General features: G+C 33.6%; 1 protein-coding gene across 12 annotated transcripts in view; it reads right to left on the bottom strand.

Annotated features, from left to right (window-relative positions):
• The window catches only part of NBEA (neurobeachin), a 461,765-nt gene that overhangs the window by 276,186 nt on the left and 162,030 nt on the right, over positions 1-23,549 (bottom strand). For 10 of the 12 annotated variants that reach the window (XM_068182009.1, XM_068182000.1, XM_068182001.1 and 7 more), the window contains 3 exons: positions 22,420-22,588; positions 20,984-21,079; positions 8,818-9,256 (listed from right to left, as the gene is read on the bottom strand). In XM_068182009.1, the coding sequence (XP_068038110.1) occupies positions 8,818-9,256; positions 20,984-21,079; positions 22,420-22,588 (704 nt within the window). The remainder of the gene's footprint in view (positions 1-8,817; positions 9,257-20,983; positions 21,080-22,419; positions 22,589-23,549) is intronic. The other 2 variants (XM_068182004.1, XM_068182005.1) reach the window with 1 other exon arrangement.

Genomic DNA, 23,549 nt, shown 5'->3' with positions numbered 1-23,549 from the left:
CAATTTTCCCATTATATAAAGCATGGTATTAGTGTCTACTAAATTGGCAATACAATCACTGTGGAAGTATTTCCTATTTTCCTGCTATTTTTCTAAAGATAAAGCTAAATTCAAAGTCTTCCTCCTCATATTTAAACAGTTCAGTGATCTTTCAGAATGTCCAAAAGTTCACCTACCTTTCCACAGCAAAGACCACATATGTCAGCTTTATATCCAAGATGTAATAGGTTCAGTTTGATTTGGAAGGGACCCCTAATGACTGTAGTTTAGAACTGAAATACAGCTTCTGTAGCAAGAAGGACAATCCTTCCCAAATCCCATAGATATAATGCTCTACACATTATATATTGTATGTCTAAATCACACATTAGGATAGGTCAGGTTCTATTAAATAACAAATTATAAAGAAATATCAACAGAAACCTCTCTACCATAAGAATAGGGAAAATCAGTGAGATGACATCATCCCAGACTGAAAGAAAATGCAGCTTTCTGACATGCCATACATGGTGACCTTGTCAAAATATCTCATTCCTATTGATAAAACAAAATACAGTGAGCGAATACAGAATGACATCTAGATGAAGCAGACAGAAAAACTGTATGAACAACACAACAGAGTGGTCAAAAACGTGCAAAACAATAAGAGGTACAGCAGAACAAGAAAGGTGAAAGAGAATGACTGCCCTTCAAGTAAAGAAACTCTTATTTTAATCAATCTAACCACTCCAACAGTACATACAGTGAAAACAGGCAAATAAAAAAAAATCAGACTTATGAAAGAAGTATTATGCTTGAGCATAATAAGATTTGAGGAATGAACTTACTGTGATACATGCTTTGCATGTACCTGTCAGGCATTCAGGTTTTTATTTCATGAAGACACAGAAATCTACAGACTAGAAGAAAAGGTTATATGCACTTCTGTAATTCATTTTAGGCCTTGCTTTGTAAAACATATTTCAGATTCCCTAAATGTTCCAAACTGGCCCACAGTTGTCTGAATCACATCATCATGGTCTCAAATGATTCCCAATGATTTAGAAAGCAAAAACTTAATAGTAATTGTCTGTAGCAATGGATATTATTTCTGTGCTCATTGGGTGGTTTTCAATTCTAAATATACCTGTGGGTCCTAATCACTGTTCCTTTACTCTGAGTGTCCTTTACCAGCTTTAAAACTGAGCCTGAAGTCATCATAATTCATATCATGCTTAAGATGAGTGTTTTTGATTCAACCCACATACTACTTATGCATTGCTGGTTTATTAAATAATCTCAGCAAATAGTTACCGATTCTTCTGGGGTTTAGAAATTTGCATGAAATAACTAAATAGAAAATAATATCATTAAAGCATTGAAATGCAAAAAGAGAAAATGGAATTTGAAAAAAACCCCACCATTTTCTCAAATTGGCTTTACTTAAATATTTAGCTACACAGTGCTGGTGACACACAAATTATGCAGCTCTATATTTTCTCTTTCTCTGTGATTCACATCCTGTATGTCTTCTCCATTTTAAAATTTAAAGGCTTTCCAACTTAATCACTGTGGTCAACATAAAGGTCAGAGATAAGCCTTCAATACTGGATGTCTTGAGCTACCTATCTGAGCAGCAGCAATTAAATTAGAATCACTTTACTCTCCTTTACTCTCCTGTGGGATATGTGAAACCTCTTAAGGCTGAATTAATATTCTTGCTCCTCCTCTCCTCCCCCACAGCAGCAGAAAGCATGAGGATTTTTCAAGTGTTCTTCAAAAGGCAGCACAGACTTCAGGCAAGTTTTTTATAGAATTGCTCTGTGTCAAACAGCAACTTCAGAGGTTTCAGAAGAAATCACATTAGAAAGTGGGTGGCAATTTTTCTACTGTATTGCACGCTACCTTGTTCCTACAGCTAGATTGACTTAATCTCTGAAAAGAAAGCTTAATATTTCTTCTCTAAAAGCTATTTATATTGGCCATATCTTGGTACATATCTAGTGCCCTATGAAACACTTATATTGTTGTTTACCCCCTGTTCTTTCCAATTTCACCCCCAGACTCCGATCTGAGCCTGCAATGTTACTACGTACTAACAACACACTCGGAATCCTACTTTAAACAACCTTCTGTTAGGCTGACTGCTTTAAGAGAAAATACATCTGATACCAAGGAGGAAAGATTTAACTCGGAGTAAACAGCCATGGAGAAAAAAAAGGAAATTAAAAAATTGTGAGGTATACACATGAGTTGTAGAGGAGATATGGAAGGTTCACAAAAGGATGTAATTATAGGGTATTATGCAAATAAATATTAGCACTGAATATCCATGTAATATGGATTCTTTCAATTATTTGATACCACACATGCACCAAAACCTCCAAATCTCAATGTACATGAAATGATACTAATGTACTAAACAAAAATTGCTTGTTTCTAACTAGAAGAAAGAGAATCATCTCATGTGTGGTTTTAGGACAGGGACATGATGATCATTCATCCTCAATCTTGGATCAAACAGAGGAGTAAGTATTTATTTATAAAGAAATCCCATCCTTTGCATCCAGGATAAATTACCTGAAGCATCTAAAATGATCTAAAATACTGACAAGAAACAAGGAAAACATTAAAAGATATAAAAGCTAATTATTGGGAAAGATTAATGGTCTTGGCTAAACAGACAAATGAGAAATACTGGAAGTTTAATAAGTTTGAAGACAGTGAATAGACTCTAAGTGAATATGTTACATATTAAATGTTGGGAACATCATCAGATATAGGAATAAAAACCCAAAGGGACAATCCATGAGCTATAAATGAGTATGGGTGAGGAACCTAATCCTGTATATATGCTGAAGAAAAGAAAAAGTAAAGCTAAAAAGCTACAATCAGTCCTGTAAAAGAAGGCATATAGGGATAAACAGCAAGGCAAATATGCAGTACAATTTTCATCTATATAGCAAGTGAATTATGTTAGAGAGTAGGGAGATGTTGGTTTCTACTCATCAACTTCAGGCGATATACAGTTCCATGTATATGAATATGAAAAGTGTCACATTACACAGGTGATAAGAGGTGTTTTGAAAGAGCTACCTGTGTATAGATTGCTAAATGATAGATATAGGGAATATGATTACAGCTTGATGAAAATAAATTGAGGGTTAATATACCCAATTTTGTTGACTTGAACCTATTCATAAATTTAGGATGATTTTTTTTTTCTGAACAAACAGCTGAGGTGGCAATGAGCTTTTCCTTTGTCTTTTGTTATACTTACTAAATGACTGACTAAGGCACTCTCCTAGGAATACAGACAATGCAACTTCAGCCCTCTTCTCTAACAGGATCTGAAACCATACCTCATTCTCTGGAGTGTATTTTTTCTGCTACCTCAGAAAAATATATTCTAGAGAAGCTCTCAAGTATTTTCTTTGGACCAGTATCCACTGCACAAAGATAATGCAAATTACCTTGAGTCAGCTGGAACCAGATGAGTCCTTTAATTCCCACACTACTGATTAGTCCTGTAACTGGCCCGTCTTGATTCATGGGAAAGTTGCTCTATTTTTCTTCAATTATTTGTAATCAACTTTAAAAAGTAACTATTTTTGTGGGGAGAAGATTAAAATGTATTTATTCATGACAAATTTTTAATAAGATTTCAGGAAAATAAAATCTTATTTTCAGCAATCATCATTTGGAGAATCTAATGACTAAAAGAAAAATGGCCTCCTAATGAAATGACTTAGTAGACCACTGCATACCAATGATACCTGCATCCCAAAGGTGGGAAATCATACAATAGATAGACATTGAACCTCTCTATTTGAACCTTCAGTGCGTCTTTTCTCACAGTTCTTGTCTTTTCCCATTCTATCAGCTAACTATAAAAGAAAAAAAAAAAAGAAAAAACACCCCATTGCTGTATTGTAGCAAAACAGAGACTCTCTGAGTAATTCTTCTAAATATAGCATACCTACATAAAATTAATCATATTTTTGAAGACTGCCTGTCTCTGTATTAATAGGAAGGACATGTGTGAGACCTGACTGGATCTAACAAGCGTCCACCTTTTCTAGTACCTTTAAAACTTGCCCAAAGGTCCTTCTGTCAGGGAAAAAAAAAAAAACAAAAACAACAAACTGCAAAAATCAAAACTAAGTACTTTAAAGATGTGTTCTCCAAAATATTTTCAAATATGTTCCTAAAGACTTCATCAAGTATGTAAACTAAGCAAACCCATAATCTTCCAATTTGTGAAATTATAATGGATTAAAAGGGAATCACATCTTCAATAGCAGCAAAAAAAGCCTGCTCTTTTAATTTCTAGGAACTCAAGATTTTCTGCTTATGCAAGCATTCTTCCAATCTAAGAACAGAAAAAATATGGAAATTACCTCAATTTGAAAAAATAATAAGACACAAAGCCACAAACACTCTCAATTTCAATAATAACATCCATCTAAGAAATTTCTACTAGAAAAAAGAAGAGAATGAAGTGTAAGCTTCAAAATGCAATAATGAGTAGAATCACAAATTCAAAAACTATAATGATCTAGGTTGCATCTAGTGGGACCAATGCAAATTGACCAAAAAAAAAAAAAGAAACAAGAAATCCCCAAACCCTAAAAATCAATAAGAGGGACTGAATTTTGTCAGACAGAAGATGAGAAGGCAAAAAGGAATTATTGGTGAGTTATGCTCCATTAGTTGCAAATCTAGGAGAAATCACCCCTTGTGTTTGCTTCTAAAAATGACAACCTGGATGCCATTTTCAAGAAATTCAGTCTGACGTTAAAAGACATGTCATAACTTTGAGGATCGAGGCTCTTGTGTCCCAGAAATCTGTTTATATAGCTCATAATGTAATTACAGCTACCTTAAGACAGATGAGGCAGAAGGCAGCAATATATTGAAAACTAATTGAAAAATGCAGTTGTCCAGAAGCACTTGTGGGGAAGAGGTCTCTGAAAAGCTGCTCAAAGCTTCAGAGTTTGAAGTGAAATTTTTGATGTTGTCACTCTCAATCTATTGAAAAGCTGACAGACAATCAAACCCGTCTGGCTGCCTGGCAGCTCATTTTGCTGGCAGGTGGCAAACAATTAGACACACCAATTTGTGCCTCCTGATGACATTAAAGCATGAAACTAAGTTGTATGCAGGGCCTAGTGATTTGTGTGAAAGCATTTCAAAAATAATACTCTTTGCCGTGGCAACTCATTTCAGACTGCCACCTCCCATTACGGCTTTGAGTGGTGAAGAGGACAGACTTGAGTTACGTGTGGCACAAGGCCGCTTCTGTTCAATCCGTCATCAGCGCCCCCCGAGACCTCAATCCCCTCCTTTCATCAATATCACCTCATCATTTACATTTGATAGCACTTGAACTGCTGCATACATTAGCTACTCACAGCTCCCATTTGATGAAACATGCTGGGCACTTTTTCTGCTTTTATGTTTCATTTACGACTGCGCAAATTCCACGGGAGAATATGCAGTAGCATATACAAAATTACTCTTACAGACACATTAGCAATGTACAATTAAAAGAACATGCAGAGCAAAACACATAATATTAAATGCTAAAATATAGTTCTCAAGTTCAAATTACAGGAGTTGACTTTATATGGTGTTTACCTTCATCCGTGATCATAGTAAAAGAAAATTACCTCAACTGTTCTTTTGCTAGGTACTCACACATCCAAATGCAAGCAAACAAAAAACTACCCTCGAAAGGACTAAGAATATCTCCAGATTAATGTAAAAAATACATTTCTCTAACCTAGATTTGCTTATAAATATGGAACCACTGTGCTTATTTTATAAAACCTGAAACAAATAGAACCTGACAAAACAATACACTCCATTGCTCATGGCTCTCCCCAGGGACAATTTAGATGACCAATAGCCACATTTCTCAGTGAAGTACCAAAAGCTGCATAAACTACAGCAAGGCAAGATCCTACAGAAATATAGTTTACAGGCACAGTTGTAGCTTAAAAAAAAATCATACTTAACTGTTATTTTATATTAGTAAACACAATTTTGTTTACATGAGCAAATATGGAAAGACAATCCTGCTGTAATTTCTTTTCAGTTTTTCAATATTTATTGGGATACTACAGGAAATAAAATGTTCAGAAATCACTACTAGGTAAAATGCATGCTGCTTTGTCAATTAATACTTAAATTTGTTCAGTTATTATTTCAATATACTATTCAAAGTTTTTTTTTCCTAACCCTTGTTTCATCCCCCACAAAAAGTTACAGGGTCAGGATCTGAATCTGTTCCACCTTCATAATTTGGAAAAGTGACACCATCACCTATATTTGCCTCCAAAGATTGTTCACAGTGGTCAAGTAAATGCTCTGGCAATATGAAAAATCTGCACACAGGAATACTTGCTTGAACAATGGGCATCATTCCATAATGCAGCCATGGAGTGGAACCAGTGAGTTGAGGTCTTAGTTGATGGGCTAAGAACATCTGTATTTTTATCAAGATGGCCACAGTTCAAAAACATTTGTTTAGTTGGATAAAAGAATGTAACATTTTCCAATCTGCTGGACTTGCCTCAACCTGTTGTTTTTCCCTTCATAGTTGTTGGTTATAATAAAATTCATCATCTACCTCACTCACCAAAATCAGACAGCAGGATCATATATTTAAGAGAAAAAAAAACAAAACACCAAAATGATGTAAAAGTGAATTATTTTGCCTAAACTTCACCCATTACCACCTTTTTTTTTTTCTGAAGAAGTGAACAATTCCAAAGGCTGACATGTAGAATGTATGCTACCAAGATACAAATACGGCGGTGCACTTTTTACACAAAATCATTAAATTTGGTCAGCAGGGTAACAGGTCAGGGAAAAAACAAACCACTAAACTCACTAGCTGCTAAACTTATTAAGTATGAAATATCTATCAAAAATTATAAGCTCTAGACATGAGGCATCTCTTAAATAATTCCATAATTCTATATTATCTATTACTACTAACGATGTTCAAAAGGTACAAGCAGTAACACTGTTGCAAGAACAATTAAATGGACATGCTCCGATTAAATAAAGGTTATGGCCAGCTGACTGCAGGCCTTTGGAGTTTTTAGTGCTGTCTTATAGAGCTGTAATTTAGAAATGCACAATAAAATTAATGTCTTCAATCACCTTGATGTCAAGTTCCCTCTAACAATGACAAAGACATCTCATGAGATGATATGCTCCTTTTTAATTTAGGTGTCTGGCATTGTATGAATCAACTACAGCTCTCTGAATGAAATATTTTTCTTATTAACCCAGGTAGAAATTTAGATAAAGTAAACTTTTTGGTGTTTACAGTTTAGGTGTGATTATTTGTACATGTAGCATGATGTTTTATACTGCTTAATGTACAAGAATGCATTCTGGAATATGGTGGTTCCTCACAGAGGATAAGGAAAAATTCTTAACTGTATAGGAAGAAAAAAATATTTTTCACTTCATAATGAAATCAATCTAAAATAAAAATATGCAGATTGATGACCTAAAAAAATAATATTAATGAAAAAGCTCTTAAATGTGCTTTCTCTAGAAAAGTCTTAAGACCTAAAAAATATATATATTTTAAATGTATATATAAGGGATATAGTCATTACCTCTAAAGAATATTCCATTTTTCCTATCGTGATAAAATAATCTTTCTTACAACAGAAACTATCTGATAATTAATAGAATTATTTCAGAAAAGCAGCCTCAGTATTTATATATGGAGAGACAAAAAGACATCAGATTTTTTCTAAAATTCTGACATGTCTTGCATTTTACGTTATGTTGAAAATACTGAATATTATTTAAGACTTCACAAAGATATTTATGATATTGTCACAGGTTTTCTATAAATATAATTTTTTTCCTCATAAATCACAACATAACTCTTTTCTGCCTTATTTTTTTATTTCCATCAGTATTTTACTTGCCTGAACTTTACTTGTACCCACCTGACAAACTAATATACTTCTAAGTTTTCAAGACATGTCTTAAATTGTCTTTAAGCCTTGATTCAATTTTTAACATTTTAAAAATATTTTTATGAAGAAACTGAAAGGATGTAAAATACAGCCACATCAACACACAAGACTTAGGTCTAAACTCACAATGGATGAGACTACACTTCTGGAAAGATCGGAGAATTCCAAAAGAGCACAATTTCTATGTTCAGGATGACTGAGAGGGACTGGACATTTAAAGACAAGTATATTCATTAGAAACTAGGAAGATACAGCCCAAAAAAAAAAAGTAACACAGGACTCTTTGTGGAAATGTTCATGAGTTTAGTTTTAAGCACTAATCTCTGAGCTTTAACAGCTTCTGTTTTTTAAAGACCTAAAAGGAAACTGGTTTCCACCATGACCAAGCAAACAATTTGCCATGGTCAAAGCATTTCAGTACCAGAAAACAGCTCAATGATGGATCCAATTAAGAGTTAAGCCTTTGAAAGAATATTCTACGGAATTTCTGCACAATCTGTTCTATATCAGCAGATATTACCCCTCCTCCTTCTCACTAAAATAATGTCTTAAAGGAAAAAAAAAATTATTACACATATATTTCTTCACAACAGGCCTGTTTTCCAAGTACTTCATAGAGTTTTATTCACTGCTAACAGAGAAGAACAAGGTGAATTACTTTTGTCTATACTATGTGGTCTGTTGGTAATGCAGAAAGGGAGACGTAGTGCAGTTGTTTTTAACACACTGTAATACCAACCAATCATAGCATAACCTTCTTGAAGAAATAAAAACTCTTCAAACTTCTGAATTACATCAATATAAAGTAATGAATCCAACCATATACCTGTCAAATGAGTGAAACTGCATGGGAAGAATAGCCTGAGCTTCTCTCTTCAGTGCAGGGTCTGGGTAAGGGATTGGATCTGGGCCACATTCTGCAATTTCAACAGGGGCTGCCACAAGACTTTTCAGTATTTCTTTGACATTGATTCCTTTACTTTGGCTGATACTGGATATTGATGATGCAGGTTTCAGAATTTCACTGGGGCTTTCTGTTAAGCTCTCCTGAGATTTCTTCACTTCTGAAGACAAAGTAGACAACAGCTCACTCATTGCATCAGGACCTGTGCTAGTCTCCAAGTCTGTCCCATTCAAAATACTGGGCATCTGTTCATCTCCAATTCCAGAATCTGTATGAGGAATAGAACTTTCCAGCTGAATATCTTCAACTGGTGTTGGTGTTTCTTTATCTTTGATATTTTCTGGAAATACAGTTGGTGTCTCTGCAGTGAAATAGAGATTATAAACAAAATTTAGTTTGATATTTTCCCATAAAATATGATGATAAGGTTTTATATAACAGAAATGTGTAAGAAAGGCCACAAATAATGGTATTTTAAACCTTAAAAACTCATTCTACATACAAAACATTTTACCTTTAGTAGCTGTTTGGCATATAGACAGACTTGGAAGAGGGAGCCCAAAATCACATTATACAAACTCAGTGACATTTAGAAACTACAATCAACTACTCATACAGTAATTAAACAGCAAAATACCACCAGCAAAAACAACACTAAGAATTATAACCTATCAACTGCAGAACTGTATGATTCTTGAGCCTACTAGAAGGGAAAATTGCAATCACTTATGCTTTTGGATTACTGTAAAATTTACTTTTGTATTGCTGTCATCAAATATTAAGTTTGCATTCAAAAGAAAACTGCTAGATTATTTGTTTGCTTTGTGGTTTTTTTTAAATATGTATTATACACATTTCTACACACATATTGCACTGAATACAGATTAATTTATACATGAAGGAAAAACCAAGTGTTATTATTGATTTTTTTAGATACCTTTTCCCACAAAAGGTAAAATTCTGTAATTCAGTAAAAATTAATGAACAAAATAAATACAGCTTCATAGAGATAGGCAAGTGAAATCTGTTGAGTTTGGAACATTTCCAGATTGTGAAAGATTCTACAGCATCTTGTAACCAAGACCATACCTCTATTAATTACTTCAGTGAAACAGACACAAAATCTCTATTAAATATGAATAATTTGCTATGCTTTGACAAAAGTCAGCTAGAGTTGTGAGTAACTTACATACTCGTAATTTTGGTTAGAGAGAAACAAACTGGAGCTATTTTTGTTGACAAAATGCTTTCCTAGTTTATTTTAAAACTACATTATTTTCATTGGATTACTTGTCTTGATTATAAAATTCAGCCGTCCTATGTTTGAAATAAGAACACTTTTTTAATGGCTCTGATATAGTGGTTTAGTTATTATGGGAAATATTTTATAATGTATTTGAATGAAGCTCTGTTACCAAAAAAAAAAAAAAAAACCCTTGCTTCAGATATGTAACTTTAATAATAATCTCATAACTCACTGTCAATTTTTCAGTACAGTCAGGTAAAAAATATCTATTTAGCACATGGGCATAAGTGTGGCTATGTGCATGTGCACATAAAAAAAATCTGTAAGAGATTATTTATGTGTTTGAACTAATGGTCATGTAAACCTCTGCATATGTACAAGTATTAAGAAAGAACAGAAGAGGCTTTTAAAAAGATGAAGCAGAATCACCCATTATAAAGGAGCACAGTTCTCTTCTCTTAACAGCCATAAACACTGAAGCCACTTCCTTCTTTTTCTCTTAAGTGCCTTAAACACATCTTATCAAATAGATATGAGCTCTTCTTTGTGAAGCAGGAAGTAGAAACTGGATTTATGAGCTGCATCAAATGCATTTAGCATCTGCCAGGTCAGGAAGCAAAAAGATCCATATCTACTTAGTACTGCCTATATTTGGCACAGAAAGACATCTGATCCACAGAATGATGCTAATGAATTTTCTGCTTGCCTCTTTAAACTCCATCCATACAAAGATAACACTTCTCAGCTGAAGGGAAGATTAGTACTGGACAGTCAGTAAAGCAGGTTGTTGCCCATGAAATATATGGTGAATAAAATGGCATAAGGCTCCATTATTATGCAAATGAAAAGAGGGCACTGAAAAGAGACGATGGTCCACTACATGGTGGAGTTAGGTTACACCCAGCCTCAACCTCCATTAAGGTCAACAATGCTGAACAGAAAACCTGATGGAAATACGGTTGTGGAAAGTCAACTACCATGAGTAAACCAGAAGACACAACACATTAAAATCTGTTGTAATGAACTGACTTCCAAGCCAATTTTGAAAGAAATATCCATGATATTACTGGTCTAGTAGTAGGCATTTTTGCCAAACAAACGACTGGAGATAGTAAGACATTACTGGAGAAAACCATACAAGGTTTCTCTTTTTAAGAGATAGGAAAAAAATTATCTGGACAACTGCAAGCCTTCAACAGAAAGCAAGATTTCAGGATTTATTTTGGAGTAAAGAATAGTAATGGCATGTAGTGAGATGAATTTAAAAAATGGCTTTCTTAAATGAACTTTTTTAATATTTACTTTTCAGAGAAAGTAAGGGTCAATAGAGTAAATTCAGTAAAGCTGGGATTGTCATAAGAGATTGCAATTTAGTCAGGAGACCCTGAAAATAATTAGAATGTGGGAAAAGAAACTGGCTAAGAAGGAGCCATCAGTTACTTTAAAAAGAAAATAAAAGCCTATCACACTGAGAAAAACTACCATGGGAGCTACTTTTTTCAAATTTTGAATAAAGATTTCAGGTAAAAACATTGTGGTGAAATTTGCTGATGACAAAATTACGAGGTACAACTGATGGTCACAGAAGCAGGATTATAAAAAGGCATTATGGCAGAACTGCAAATTACATTCAATAGTGAAAAGCTTTGTATCTAGTAAAGATCACAGAGCTTTCCATTATAACCAGAATTCATCTTTGGTAAATGACTGAAGAGAAGGATTTGGATATGTCAATTAGTGGGTAACTATTTAGTTACCAATAAAATACTCTCACAAAAAAGGCAAATGTGGCAACAAACTTTTTTGAATAAATAGTTCATTTTAGTTTGGAAAGTGACAGTCATCAAAATATAATTAAGGTTATAGAGAAGCTTTCCAATCAGCATAGCAAGTTAAAAAAAATAGAACTAATCTTGAGATGCTATAAATAATTAATCAGCAGGTGACTTGCAAACCTTTGTTCCCAAATGAAAATAAAATGCTGGGAGGCCTGTGTCATTTGATGCTAAAAATGGAAGTAAAATCATATTTGTGGACATAAAATTTTAGTATGACATATTATAAAGTACATAATATTAATAGAAAGGATTTAGGGTAAAAATATCAAAGGAAGTTATTCTAAATTCAGGCAATTGTATGGATACTTGATTTACCCAAAAATCAGATTTGTATCTTTATTTTTTTGCTGTGCCTCCAATACCTAATACAAATATGCTACACTAAGTCAATGCAGCTCAGTCTGATTTATCACTATGAATAACAATATCTAAAAACTACTAAGTGGAATGCATTAACTCTCATTTTAAAAACATCAAACAAGCTAAATGAACAAGGCTTTAAAAGGTTCAATTTACATTTTGTGCCTTAAGAAAAAATAAATTAAGAACTGATAAGACTTAACTCTTTCAGGTAAGAACCCTAGCAAATTAGGAGTTGTGAAATCCACATAAATATGGGTGAAAATATGCATTATAAGACCTTCTTGATCAGCATTATTACTGTTGCTAGTATTATTTTATGTAAATGGCAAACTTCTTATCATAGGTCACAAAACCCAACCAGTTTTAGTTGTAAAACTGGATATCTGTAAGTTCTGTTCCATATTCTTTTACACCATGTCCTAGCACTTCTGTCGCCTTCTGAATGCAGAAATAAATAACTGATTCATAAAGCAATTTAGAAAAGTCTTAAACCTGAAACTATTATTTTATAATGATTCTAAACACTTAAAGCAGCCTTGCAAAACGGTAAACATGAACAGAAGCAAAGCCAAAACTGATTGCATTTGTCTAGATTCTAACACTGTGACAGTAAGACACTAAATTTTCAGCAAACCTCATCAGTTTTCTACAGCACAAGGCCATGTCAGTAGACAAAAGTAGAATCATTACTAGATCTAGTGATCTTAACCCTGTCAGAAACAGGCAGTTGGAAGCCAGATGCCTCCTTCTTACTGTTTTTCATTCTAACTAATGAGTTCATCTACTACATTATGGGAAAAATATGGGCCTAAGTTAACTAAATGACATATTGTATATCTGGTGACCTCATCCGTCACGCTCCTTCCCTAAAATATCTTGTTTGCTTGTGATTTATGAAGTGTATTGTAATTGTTTTAACCTACTGAGTTACCTAAATAGCTCTTGCACTGCTTCCATATGGCTAAAAAATACAAGCTGCACTCCCCCTGTTTATTAACCTAATAATGAGCCGTTTCATATTCAAATACACACAGTTTTGTCATTATAAAAAATGATGATACAAATCAGACTTTTAATATTTACTCACTTTAAAAAGATGGAAAAAAATTGTGTATATTCCTGTGATCTTCTAGTCTTTTTCATATCGTTAAACTTCCCTCCTAAATAAAAATGTGCTGAAAATTTTCAAAAGTAAGATGAATGGAAATTATTTTTTTTAATTGCTTACAATATGTCTGAAAAAATATTGGGAAGTAATACTATCCCAAATAATTGTCAAATTTCTGTTGTAAACAATAGAGAAACATTTGGCAGTGGAAGGGTTCGGGCAATCTTGATATAGAATTTGCCATCACTTTTACATTAGCACTGAAAAACGTATGAGTTGCTTTCTGCATAGATATCTTAAAGCACTGGTGATAACTGTAATAGTTGCCTTTTATAAACCGTTTGTAGTTTTCTACAGACTTCCAGAAATAGCACCCTACAAGCTGAAAATGCTTTCATTCCAAGAAGGCAGTGATATTGCAGCTTCCTCCATAGGTGGAAGAGTCAACAAATCAATTCCTAAACTCTAGGCCATGAAGACAGAGTGGAAAAATTCTTCCCTGGTACATCAGTCAACTAATTTTCATGTGTAAGAAGCAGTATGATTAAACTGAGATGAGAAACTAAATATGGAATCAGAATCAGAGTAATAAGGGTCTGATTTAAAAGAACATTGAGAGAAGTGAGTAAGAATGAACTTGCAATAGAAATGTCCCTGGAGGTTGAGGCAAAACAGTGAGAAGAGATCCCCTAAAAGAAGCATTAAGATTCCAGGCTGCTCTCTATCTGCTATTCAGGACCTTCTCTTCTGTTGACATTTCTATTTCTCTGTGAAAGTTATAAGCATTTTTATCAGAGTAAAAATTCCCTTTATAGCTATCCTGATCATGGCCCAACCATGTAGAATGTACTTATTTTGGCAGCTTGGTTGGTATTAATCTTCATGTAACTATGTATTAATAGGCAAATTTGTTCATGTCCTACTAACAGACTTCATGGGGTTCTGTTATTTCTGAGGCAAAGTAACGTGAACAACACTGAGAGCAGAACTCATTTGCTGTTCTAAAATATTTTAAAATAAGTTTCTTTATAAATTGTACTATTAAAATGTGAGGGAAATGATCCTGGCTTAGGGTTACAATTTTCCATTCTTTCACTATCAGCCTGTCATCTACAAAAACATTTGATAAATGCAGCCTGCATTTAGCCTGCATCTTTTATTTAGCCAACATATTTATCCAGGTTTCTGAAATTCCTGCCAGACCAAACACTGTCCCTTTCCTTCCACAAGGACAGCAACACAACAGTGCAGATTCAGCTAACAGCATCCTGCTACGTGTGCACATGAAGAGGCGGAAGTCGAGCGCATGCCATGGCAGCCTCTGGCTGGCAAGAGGAAAAGCCACAAGTAGGGTATGTCAGGGGCTGAGGGCAGAAGGAGCACAGCTGAAAATGAGGGGACTGAGGAAAGTCAGATAGGAAACACTCTGGGGTAGGTTGGCAATTGGAAGGGCACAGATCTTGCTACAGGAGGTTTAAGACAGAATTTTCCTTTTAGCCAGAGTGGATTTGTGAGGAGAGGGGATATAGCTGTCAACCAAGAAAAGCAGAGGGGCACTGAAATGGGAGAGGAATAGAGCAGGAGAGACTTAGGGTGGGAAAATCAAGATTGGGAAGTGATTGAAGGGGACAGTTACCATCAGCCTCTGTTCACAGCTGGACATGCACAAGTGCATGTCTTTTTTTGTTCACTGGAAATTTCTTCAATGTGCTCTAATTCCTTAGAAGTTTTATCATTTGTTTCTTTCCCTGCAATCATTAAGGCAGGCCATACCTACCCTGACCACAGAAAGGACATTGAAAGAGCCATTTATGACAGACACAACCTCTTGATCTGCTTAGGCAATGTCTTTAATCAATGCCTTAATTCCTCTTTACTAATCAAAGGTCTTTCACTCAGTGTTTGATGGATAAGACATCCATCTGATTGATTACCTGGCTGCCAAACAAAATGTCTTAAACCAAAACATTAGCAAATATTAACTAAAAGATACTAAAAAGATACAATAAAAATAAGAGAATGAGAAGATTTATTAAAGGAATGTTAGCTTTAGAGTAAACCAGACATTTACATTTTGAAACAAAACCCAAATAGAAATTAGGAACAATATGGTAATATGTTTTTTTCCATAGGTGAATTTCCCTAGTTTTTTCAGTTTATATTTTTATTCATCTATTTTGTATTGTGTAAACTCAAATCCACAAAATTTAAAAAATATTATTTTAGAGGTACTTATGATAATATCCATGTTTCTGATGCATACTGAGAAAGATTGTGGTTTTTTTAATTAGACATTTCTTACAAATGAAATAAAAATAAAAATCTGTCTTATAGATTAGAGAATCCAGCAACAAAAATTAAGAGTGGAGCATAGAGAATGTTCCATATAGACAAGAAGACATATTAAAACATTTTGGTTTAAGCACTACTTCTTAAAAAACTAAAAGTTTTAAAAAAAATTTTTAAAACATCTGTAATTTGTAAAAAAAAATGAAAATAATAAAATCCCTATTACAACTGCTTCATGCATACATAATGACTGATCAATTAATAATGAAATATATGTGCAAACATCTCCTGTGATGCCTTAAGTAGCTGGTAAAGGGCAATAAATAATAGATTAAGATGTATTCATTACTATCTCATAATCTTCAAATGCGTGTCTTTTCGGATGTAGTTGGAATAAGGAGCATATGTCTCATCAGAAGAACAGTATGATTATTTTGAGCAGCAGGCAGAAATTCAATTGAATTGGAATTTTATGATAATTATGATTATCACCCATGCTTCTCATAGCCTTTTCCTTTCTTGGAAACATAGATACAGCTAGATTTTGGGAAGGATGGAGACATGAGTTTTGTCAGGACTTCCTGAGGCAAAGAATATTTTCACAAGCAATGGAAATTAGTCCTTTAGTCCACTTTGTATACTTAGGCTGTTATCCTTATGCAAAATAGTTTGAAAATAGTCTGGAAATTTCTATGCTACTTCTATGTTTGTATTAGTAATACAAACAGTGTAATTCCCAGAGTACTATATACCTAGGAAACCTGAAAAACTGGATACTTTACTTGTCCTTAAAGAGAAAGCTGTTTCTGCAACTTTTTAATATAGTTCGTTCTGTCAAGAAAAATAAACCAATAGCTTCCAGTCCATCTGCATCACATACGTTTAAGAAATCTATTAATTTACAGTGCTTTGGGAAAAATACAGGCAGTGATAGCAATGGAGTGGAAAAGTCAATCAATTTTTGATAGAAGTTTCTGATAACCTACATACTGATTTGCTTCACACAATATATTACAAGCTAAATTGCACGGCTGCCATGCTTTCATTTCTGAAACACTGCTGAATGATGCAAATGGAAACATCAATTTTCAACTGAAAATACGTACTTGTTACTTGGTTAATTTTAATTGTGTTCTCAGTAACTAACAGGACACCAGCTGAAGTGTAAAAAAGAAAAAAAAAAAAAGATTAACACTGTTCTACTGTTGTAGATGTGGAAACAATGTTGAAACGAATAGTCCAATAAACCTTCAAGGTAAGCAAGGACAGCTTCAATAGCAACCAGAAGTGGAAAAACTCATTTCAAGTGATCCTGACCACTACAGCTAAATCTACTTGAAATTGGTAGCTGTAATTTGAAAAGGTTACTCGGTTTTACATGGTAAGGTTTATTAGCTGTTATTAACAGAAGATACCATGCTCCTCTCTCTCTCCTCTCATTCTGATGGAAAGGTATTTCTCTCTCAAAATATGTATTGATTACCCTCTGCCTTTTAAGAGAAAAGGCTGCTCTTAATTTTTGTGTCTCTAGTTCCACATCTTCCAGACATAACATAGATATGTTCATACCAATTTTGGGAAAATATCATTATCTAAGTAGAGAAATCAACAGAGAACAAACCAATATTTTCTAAGCTGTTCCAATTGCTCCCATTTCAGAAATGAAAATTTTGGCATTTTATGCTAAGCTCACAAGGGTAGTTTTTGCTAACTAGTAAATGGATACTAGTGATGTCTTGACTAACACAGTTGTATCTATGAACATATATTTAAAAAAATTATAGATGTGGATGGAGATATTACTAAGACACATAATGTCATTATTGGATTAAGTGCCTGACATCAAAGAATTTGATTCCAGCTTTTGTTGTAAAACAATGTTTGTGTCTGGAGTTTGGTTATGCCATGACAAAAGGAGTCAGAATTGATCTGACCAAGACAGAGGTCTACAGTGACAGCTACAGTGAATGAAGAAATATTGGAATTTCTAGTGACCAGTAGATCTCAAAGCAGGTCAGATGAACTGTACCCTAAACGTGCCCTAACCTCTCTTCACCTTTTTTTAAGGGAGATGAAGACAACTAGCTCAAATATCGATTTACTACTAATATTTTCCAGAAAGTAGAACTGATGTATGATTGACAATTTTGAGACAAAACCCTGAAAATCAAGTCCAGAGGTTTTGGACAATAATTTTTAATGTTATTCTCATATTTACTAATTCTCCCTGTTTAATGAATTAATCAATTTTTAATTTAATTAATTCTTTGGTATTTTAAACAAGAAGCAAGTCTGTAGCATTTACTTTTGTAGGACTGTGTTTTTCAGACAACCTTCAGAAGCAAGAGAAAAGATGAAAAGATCTGATCTGCCATTTCACTTGAGACTCTGGTAATTAATTACTTCAAAGTGTAATGCTATATATGACCTAATTGAAGAGAAAGAACTTTCTCTTAATTTTGCAAGATCTGCTTTGTCTGACCATACACTGACTAATTTAGAAGTACTGAAGACCCTTTAAAGGTATTAGAAACAAGGAGGAGAAACATAATCACTTTCAACAAACTTATGATGAGAGTAAACCTACAGGTACAGATATATTTTTCCCTCCCCATGGATCAGGCTAGAAGGAAAAATAAATACAGAGGTATAAAATGTTATAAAGAAATAAATCTTTTTATTGTTAAATGGTAGCCATGGACACTACTGTAATAGTTTTTCCTTCCTGGGTGTGACCTTTTATCTTCAAGCACCATAAGATAACATCTAGCTTATGAAAAATATCTGAACAATAGTAAAATAAATATTATTTTGCCATCTACAAACATTTGTAATTAAGAGTAGAATATATTTCCCCACAAAATATATTTTAAGGTCTTTTATTTCAATACTTTTATTTATATCCAGTAATATCAATAAAGAAGACAAAGTTTAACATTTTTTATAATGATAATGGAAGAGTTTCATATCAAATAAAATGATAAAATTCTTATAACCCACACTAGACACCAGCAGCAGTTTCTCATAGGAAGCATTCACTGATCACACACTGTAATGTACCTGAGACAAGTAGGGTCCCTGACAGATTTAAATATTTAAATAGATTTTAACTAAAGATATTGCCCCACATAATGGGAAAAAGAAAAAAAAAAAAAAAAGGTAAGAATTTCACTAAGAACAAAATCATTATCTTAAATACTGGTAATATACCTAATTCTATCTTACCCTTTCCCTGGTAAGTTTCCTGGTCAGATAATTAGATTCGACTAAAAATGGAAAAATGGTTTTCTTTTAAGGAGTCAATCCCTCTTCCTGAATTAAAGAGCTCTTTTCCTGTACATTTCTAAAAATTATGATACTATTTGCTTTATAAACAAAGAAAAAAATTTTTATATCCATCTAGTGTTATATGGAATGAATAAAATATGTCTTCACTTCCAAGTAACAACCAAATTTCTATCAATTTTTTAATAAGTATGACTTTGCTTTAAAAATGTATTGTTAATTTTAAAGGCTACATTAAACCACTTTGTATTGAGTAAAAATACCTTAAAATTTAAAATAATATTCAAAAATTACATTTGCTGCCAACATCCGAAACCAAGTCAGGTTCACTAAAAAAAACCCAATTGGCTTGTTCACTGGAATGATTCTCTTGAAATGACAAAATATGTTTTGACTTCTGGCCTTTTGCATTTGCAATTTTTTTTTTTCATTTAACTTGTTGCTGATGTTCAAAACTGAGGAACTCTGTTCACAATATAAAAAGTGGAATTCTTTTTCCTCCAATGGGTAAAGCTGAAAAGAGTATGAGACTGAGACCTCAGAGAGTTAAAACCCTTAAGGACCTGATGATGTCAACAAATAAAATAACTAACCACAGATAACATTTCCTTTACTGAATAATTTATTTCTAAAGCCAAGCCACTTTTCTTTCTAACCTGCTCACACTTCTAATGTAGCTCTATTTAACTATTTCAAAGCCAAAACTATTTTACTTGAACTCAGGGTAAAACAAGTACCATAGATAATAATATTAACATTGAGCAATAAAAGATATTTTCTTCTTTGTATGGCAGATAATCTGATGAATCAAATTCACAAACCCTGACTTACACACAGTTAGAAATTAAAGCAATTTATAATATACATACACACATCAAAGCTCAAGAAATTCCAGATTAACACAGTGATAGTTTAAGTTGATGTAATAAGTATTTTAACAGAATGCTCCCAGAACAGCATATGACAAGCATAAGTCACCTTATTAGTGAAGCAGGATGCTAACTTTTCTGTTCTTTATAAAATCAATGCATTCTAAATCACCTATGGTTTTTATAAATCGATCTTTTTACCCAGTGAGATTTTAAAAAATTGTACCAAGGACATTTTCATCAGATTAAATTTTTGAAATTCTTTTACATTCTGTGTTTACAGCACATTGCATGCAAATAATTGTGGAAATGTACATGCAAACTTGGCTAAAGTTACATTCAGGTAACCCTCTATTTTTCAAGAAATTACAAAAACCCTCCAGGTTCCTACCTTATTGAGTATCTATTAAAACATACAAACAAACAAACAAAACAAAACAAATCAGGCCCAAAACATATAATAGTTGCTTTGGTAGAAAAATTGGTTTCCTTCAAGAGAAACACAGCACAGCACATTAACAGGCATAAATAATTCACATACAATATCAGAGGTTTACATACCATCAGAAAGGCGAGAAAAAAAGCGAGAAAGGAAGGCAAAAGAACAGGAAAAGATACAGGGAAAGGGAATACTACAAAACTATTTTATACTTCATGTGGTATGCAATATTTTCAAAACAGGCCTGATTTTATTTTTATGGGCCTAATATTGTAGCAGAATAACCACAAACCACAAGCATTTAAATTTTCCTATATCCATTCCCTTTGCCTGACTGTTTTTTAATTACTTCCTTTTATTTTATAATATTAAAGATTAGTGACATAATTTATATTATAATAAATATTATAATATTTAATTATAATGATATTATTTATATTATAATAATTAAAATCGTAGTGAAAGTGGGAGAGAGATTTTTCTAGAAGAATGTAGGCAGGAAGTTTAAGTTTTAATGGTATCATCAGGTCTGATCTCCATGTAACCTGAGGCGTATACTTATTTGTCATCAGTAACATCACATTTAGTTCTTGAAGTGCATTACATTAAATAAGAACACCCAAACAGGTCAGGAGATGATGTTAATATTACCTTTGTAAAATGAGTGGGCAAAGCTCTGCTCAGGAATTAACTTGGCAAGGAATCCATGGTTCAAACTTGGGTGAGGGATAGATGGTATGACCACAACTGTGGAGAAAATCATGGAATCAAATGTGAGCCAGCTAGTATTCATGTGTGGCCTGGTCCACTGTGGATCCATGACAGATATCCTATCTCATTGAAACATGCAAATATGGTATTACCAGCAAAAAAAAGGCATTTCTAAAAGAAAAAAACAATTTCCGTATCAAGAGATAGGAAACAGCATACCTATTATTTGGGCACTTCAAGAGCAACATTTATAGGGAAAAAGAGACACAGATAGATAGATAGATATATACAAGCAAATAGGCAAGACAATAATGGATGAAAGTAGCAGTTTCTTAGTTCAGAACCTTAACATTAAATCAGGAAGGCAAAAAGAATTATGATTTCTCTTGACTGACTACATTCGTGTAGTATTTTTCAAATGGGAAGCCTACAAGCACATTGACTTCAGAAAATTATGTAAACTTAGCAAATTAAAACAATATGATGAATCATAAAATAATGACTAAATGGGACTATAACAACTGGAAAAAAAATCCTATGAAGAATGAAAATTAGCAACTTCATAAATGAAGAAAGCAATTAAAGATCAATACAAGAACAAAAACACACAAAAAAAAATTTGTGGACAAATGCAGCTCCTGTTATCAACTCTTTTAACACAGAAGGTACAGTTATAATCAATCCAATCAGACTTGAAAAAAAAATGCTGGACTAAGTGCAACATATTTGAAACAGAGTGGGGTAAGGTTTGCATCCCTCATTTCTAACAGGTTCTGAGACCTAACAGACTCCTTCCTATGGGCTGAAGAACACATGCCAGTAAAACAACCACTAAAACAAATCACAAACAGTTCAGTCAAAGAAGGCAATAGCAATGTTTTCTTTTTATTGTATTGTTACCATAGGCTTTTAAATGCAGGCACTAATACAGCAGGACTCCAAGAAATACCCTTTTCACAAACCTCCTCACTCAAAAGGAACTCATGAGGTCAAGCAGCTGTATTCTCTGTTTATTCATTTTGTGGTATAAAGATATCTATTCTTCCTAACATATAACAGATATAGAAAGATTTTTGGTGAACTATGTTATACTTTACACAGCAGGAACCCAGTTTTTTAAAATTATTTTCAAATTAAAGAAAAATAAAAACATAAAAAATACAAGTGAAAACTAGTAATACCCTAAAAGCAAATATAGAAACTACCTGAAATATGCCAATGTATTTTAAAACCCCAAATTATTATACTTGAAGAAAGTAGTATGTAATTTCCTATTAGGATCTAAAATTACTCACTAAAAATACTTGGTAGTAAAATAATTACAGTTCTCAAAAAGAAAAAAAAAATCACAAAACATTTGAAGAAAACAAATTTACCTGTACTTGTTGGTGAATTTATTTCTTGTCTGATATTTCTACCTGCCTGGCTCCCAGACCTCGCAGTTTCTCGCTGTGGTTCCAGGATGTCGCGGTACTTGGAGACCATCAGGACTGAGATGAAATAAACCACTGCCAAAGCTAGGAACTGAGCCTGCTTGCTGTCATCCTGTGCCAGGGAAAAAGAAACACATCTAGAATATTGAATATTTTCATGGAATTTTTCTACAAGAACATCACAAGTCTTAATAGTTAATACCTTTCTGAAATGCTGCTTCTGCCAGCATAGCAGCAAATCGATAATGCAGAAGGCTGAGTGGATTTTCAGTGGAGTAGTACACACACAGAGCACATATTAAGTACTGAATTTTGGAGGTAATTTGGCAACTACACAAATCTCAGGGTCTGTGGAGTCAATGGACTTTCCAAAACAGAGGCCTGACTCTACTCTGAGAGTGCTTTAAAGGCTTTCTGGCAGCAAGGGCAGCTGACTTCTGCTGCCCCAAGGATGAGATTGTGAAGGCCCCTGACAGAAGGAGGTAAGGGGTACAATTGCTGAGAGGGAAATCTAAGCTCACTGATGTTTCTCTAGCATAAACTGGCATAACAGCTTCTGGTAGCATATAGAAGCAGGGAGATTGTACCCTTGTTTTTCTTCTAGAAATAAATTCCAGCTTGTACATTCTGATTTCCCCTTCCACAGGAGATGTCAGCAGCAATTCTAGGTTTCCAGGACTGATTAAGTGAAAGCCAGGACCATTATAACTTTGCTGTCTTCTTTTCTTCTCATCCCACGTAATCTGCTGTTCAAGGGAAACTGCCATCCATGGCTTAGATATTATCTTGATTGAGATTAAATTTCTCTAATTCAATTGCAATGTCTTTTTTATTATTATAACAAAAAACTTAACATGATAAAATTAAAACTTTTTCTATCTATTCCTATAGTTTCATCTTTTCTCAATTCCGCAAGTATGTATTTTCTATTACAAATCCAGTGCTTGTTCTCCATTGCTTTTGGGTGTTATATGACCTGGCTGCATGTTTTTGCAAGTCTTAAAATAACTAGAAATTCTCTTATTAATTTCTTTTGTAGAAATTCCAGAGACATGTTTTCTTGTATTCTTTTC

This window comes from Anomalospiza imberbis, chromosome 2, assembly GCF_031753505.1.
Source record: "Anomalospiza imberbis isolate Cuckoo-Finch-1a 21T00152 chromosome 2, ASM3175350v1, whole genome shotgun sequence".
Classification (NCBI taxonomy): domain Eukaryota; kingdom Metazoa; phylum Chordata; class Aves; order Passeriformes; family Viduidae; genus Anomalospiza; species Anomalospiza imberbis.
Note: the sequence above shows the minus strand (reverse complement) of the source record. Positions and strands in the feature narration are given on the sequence as shown.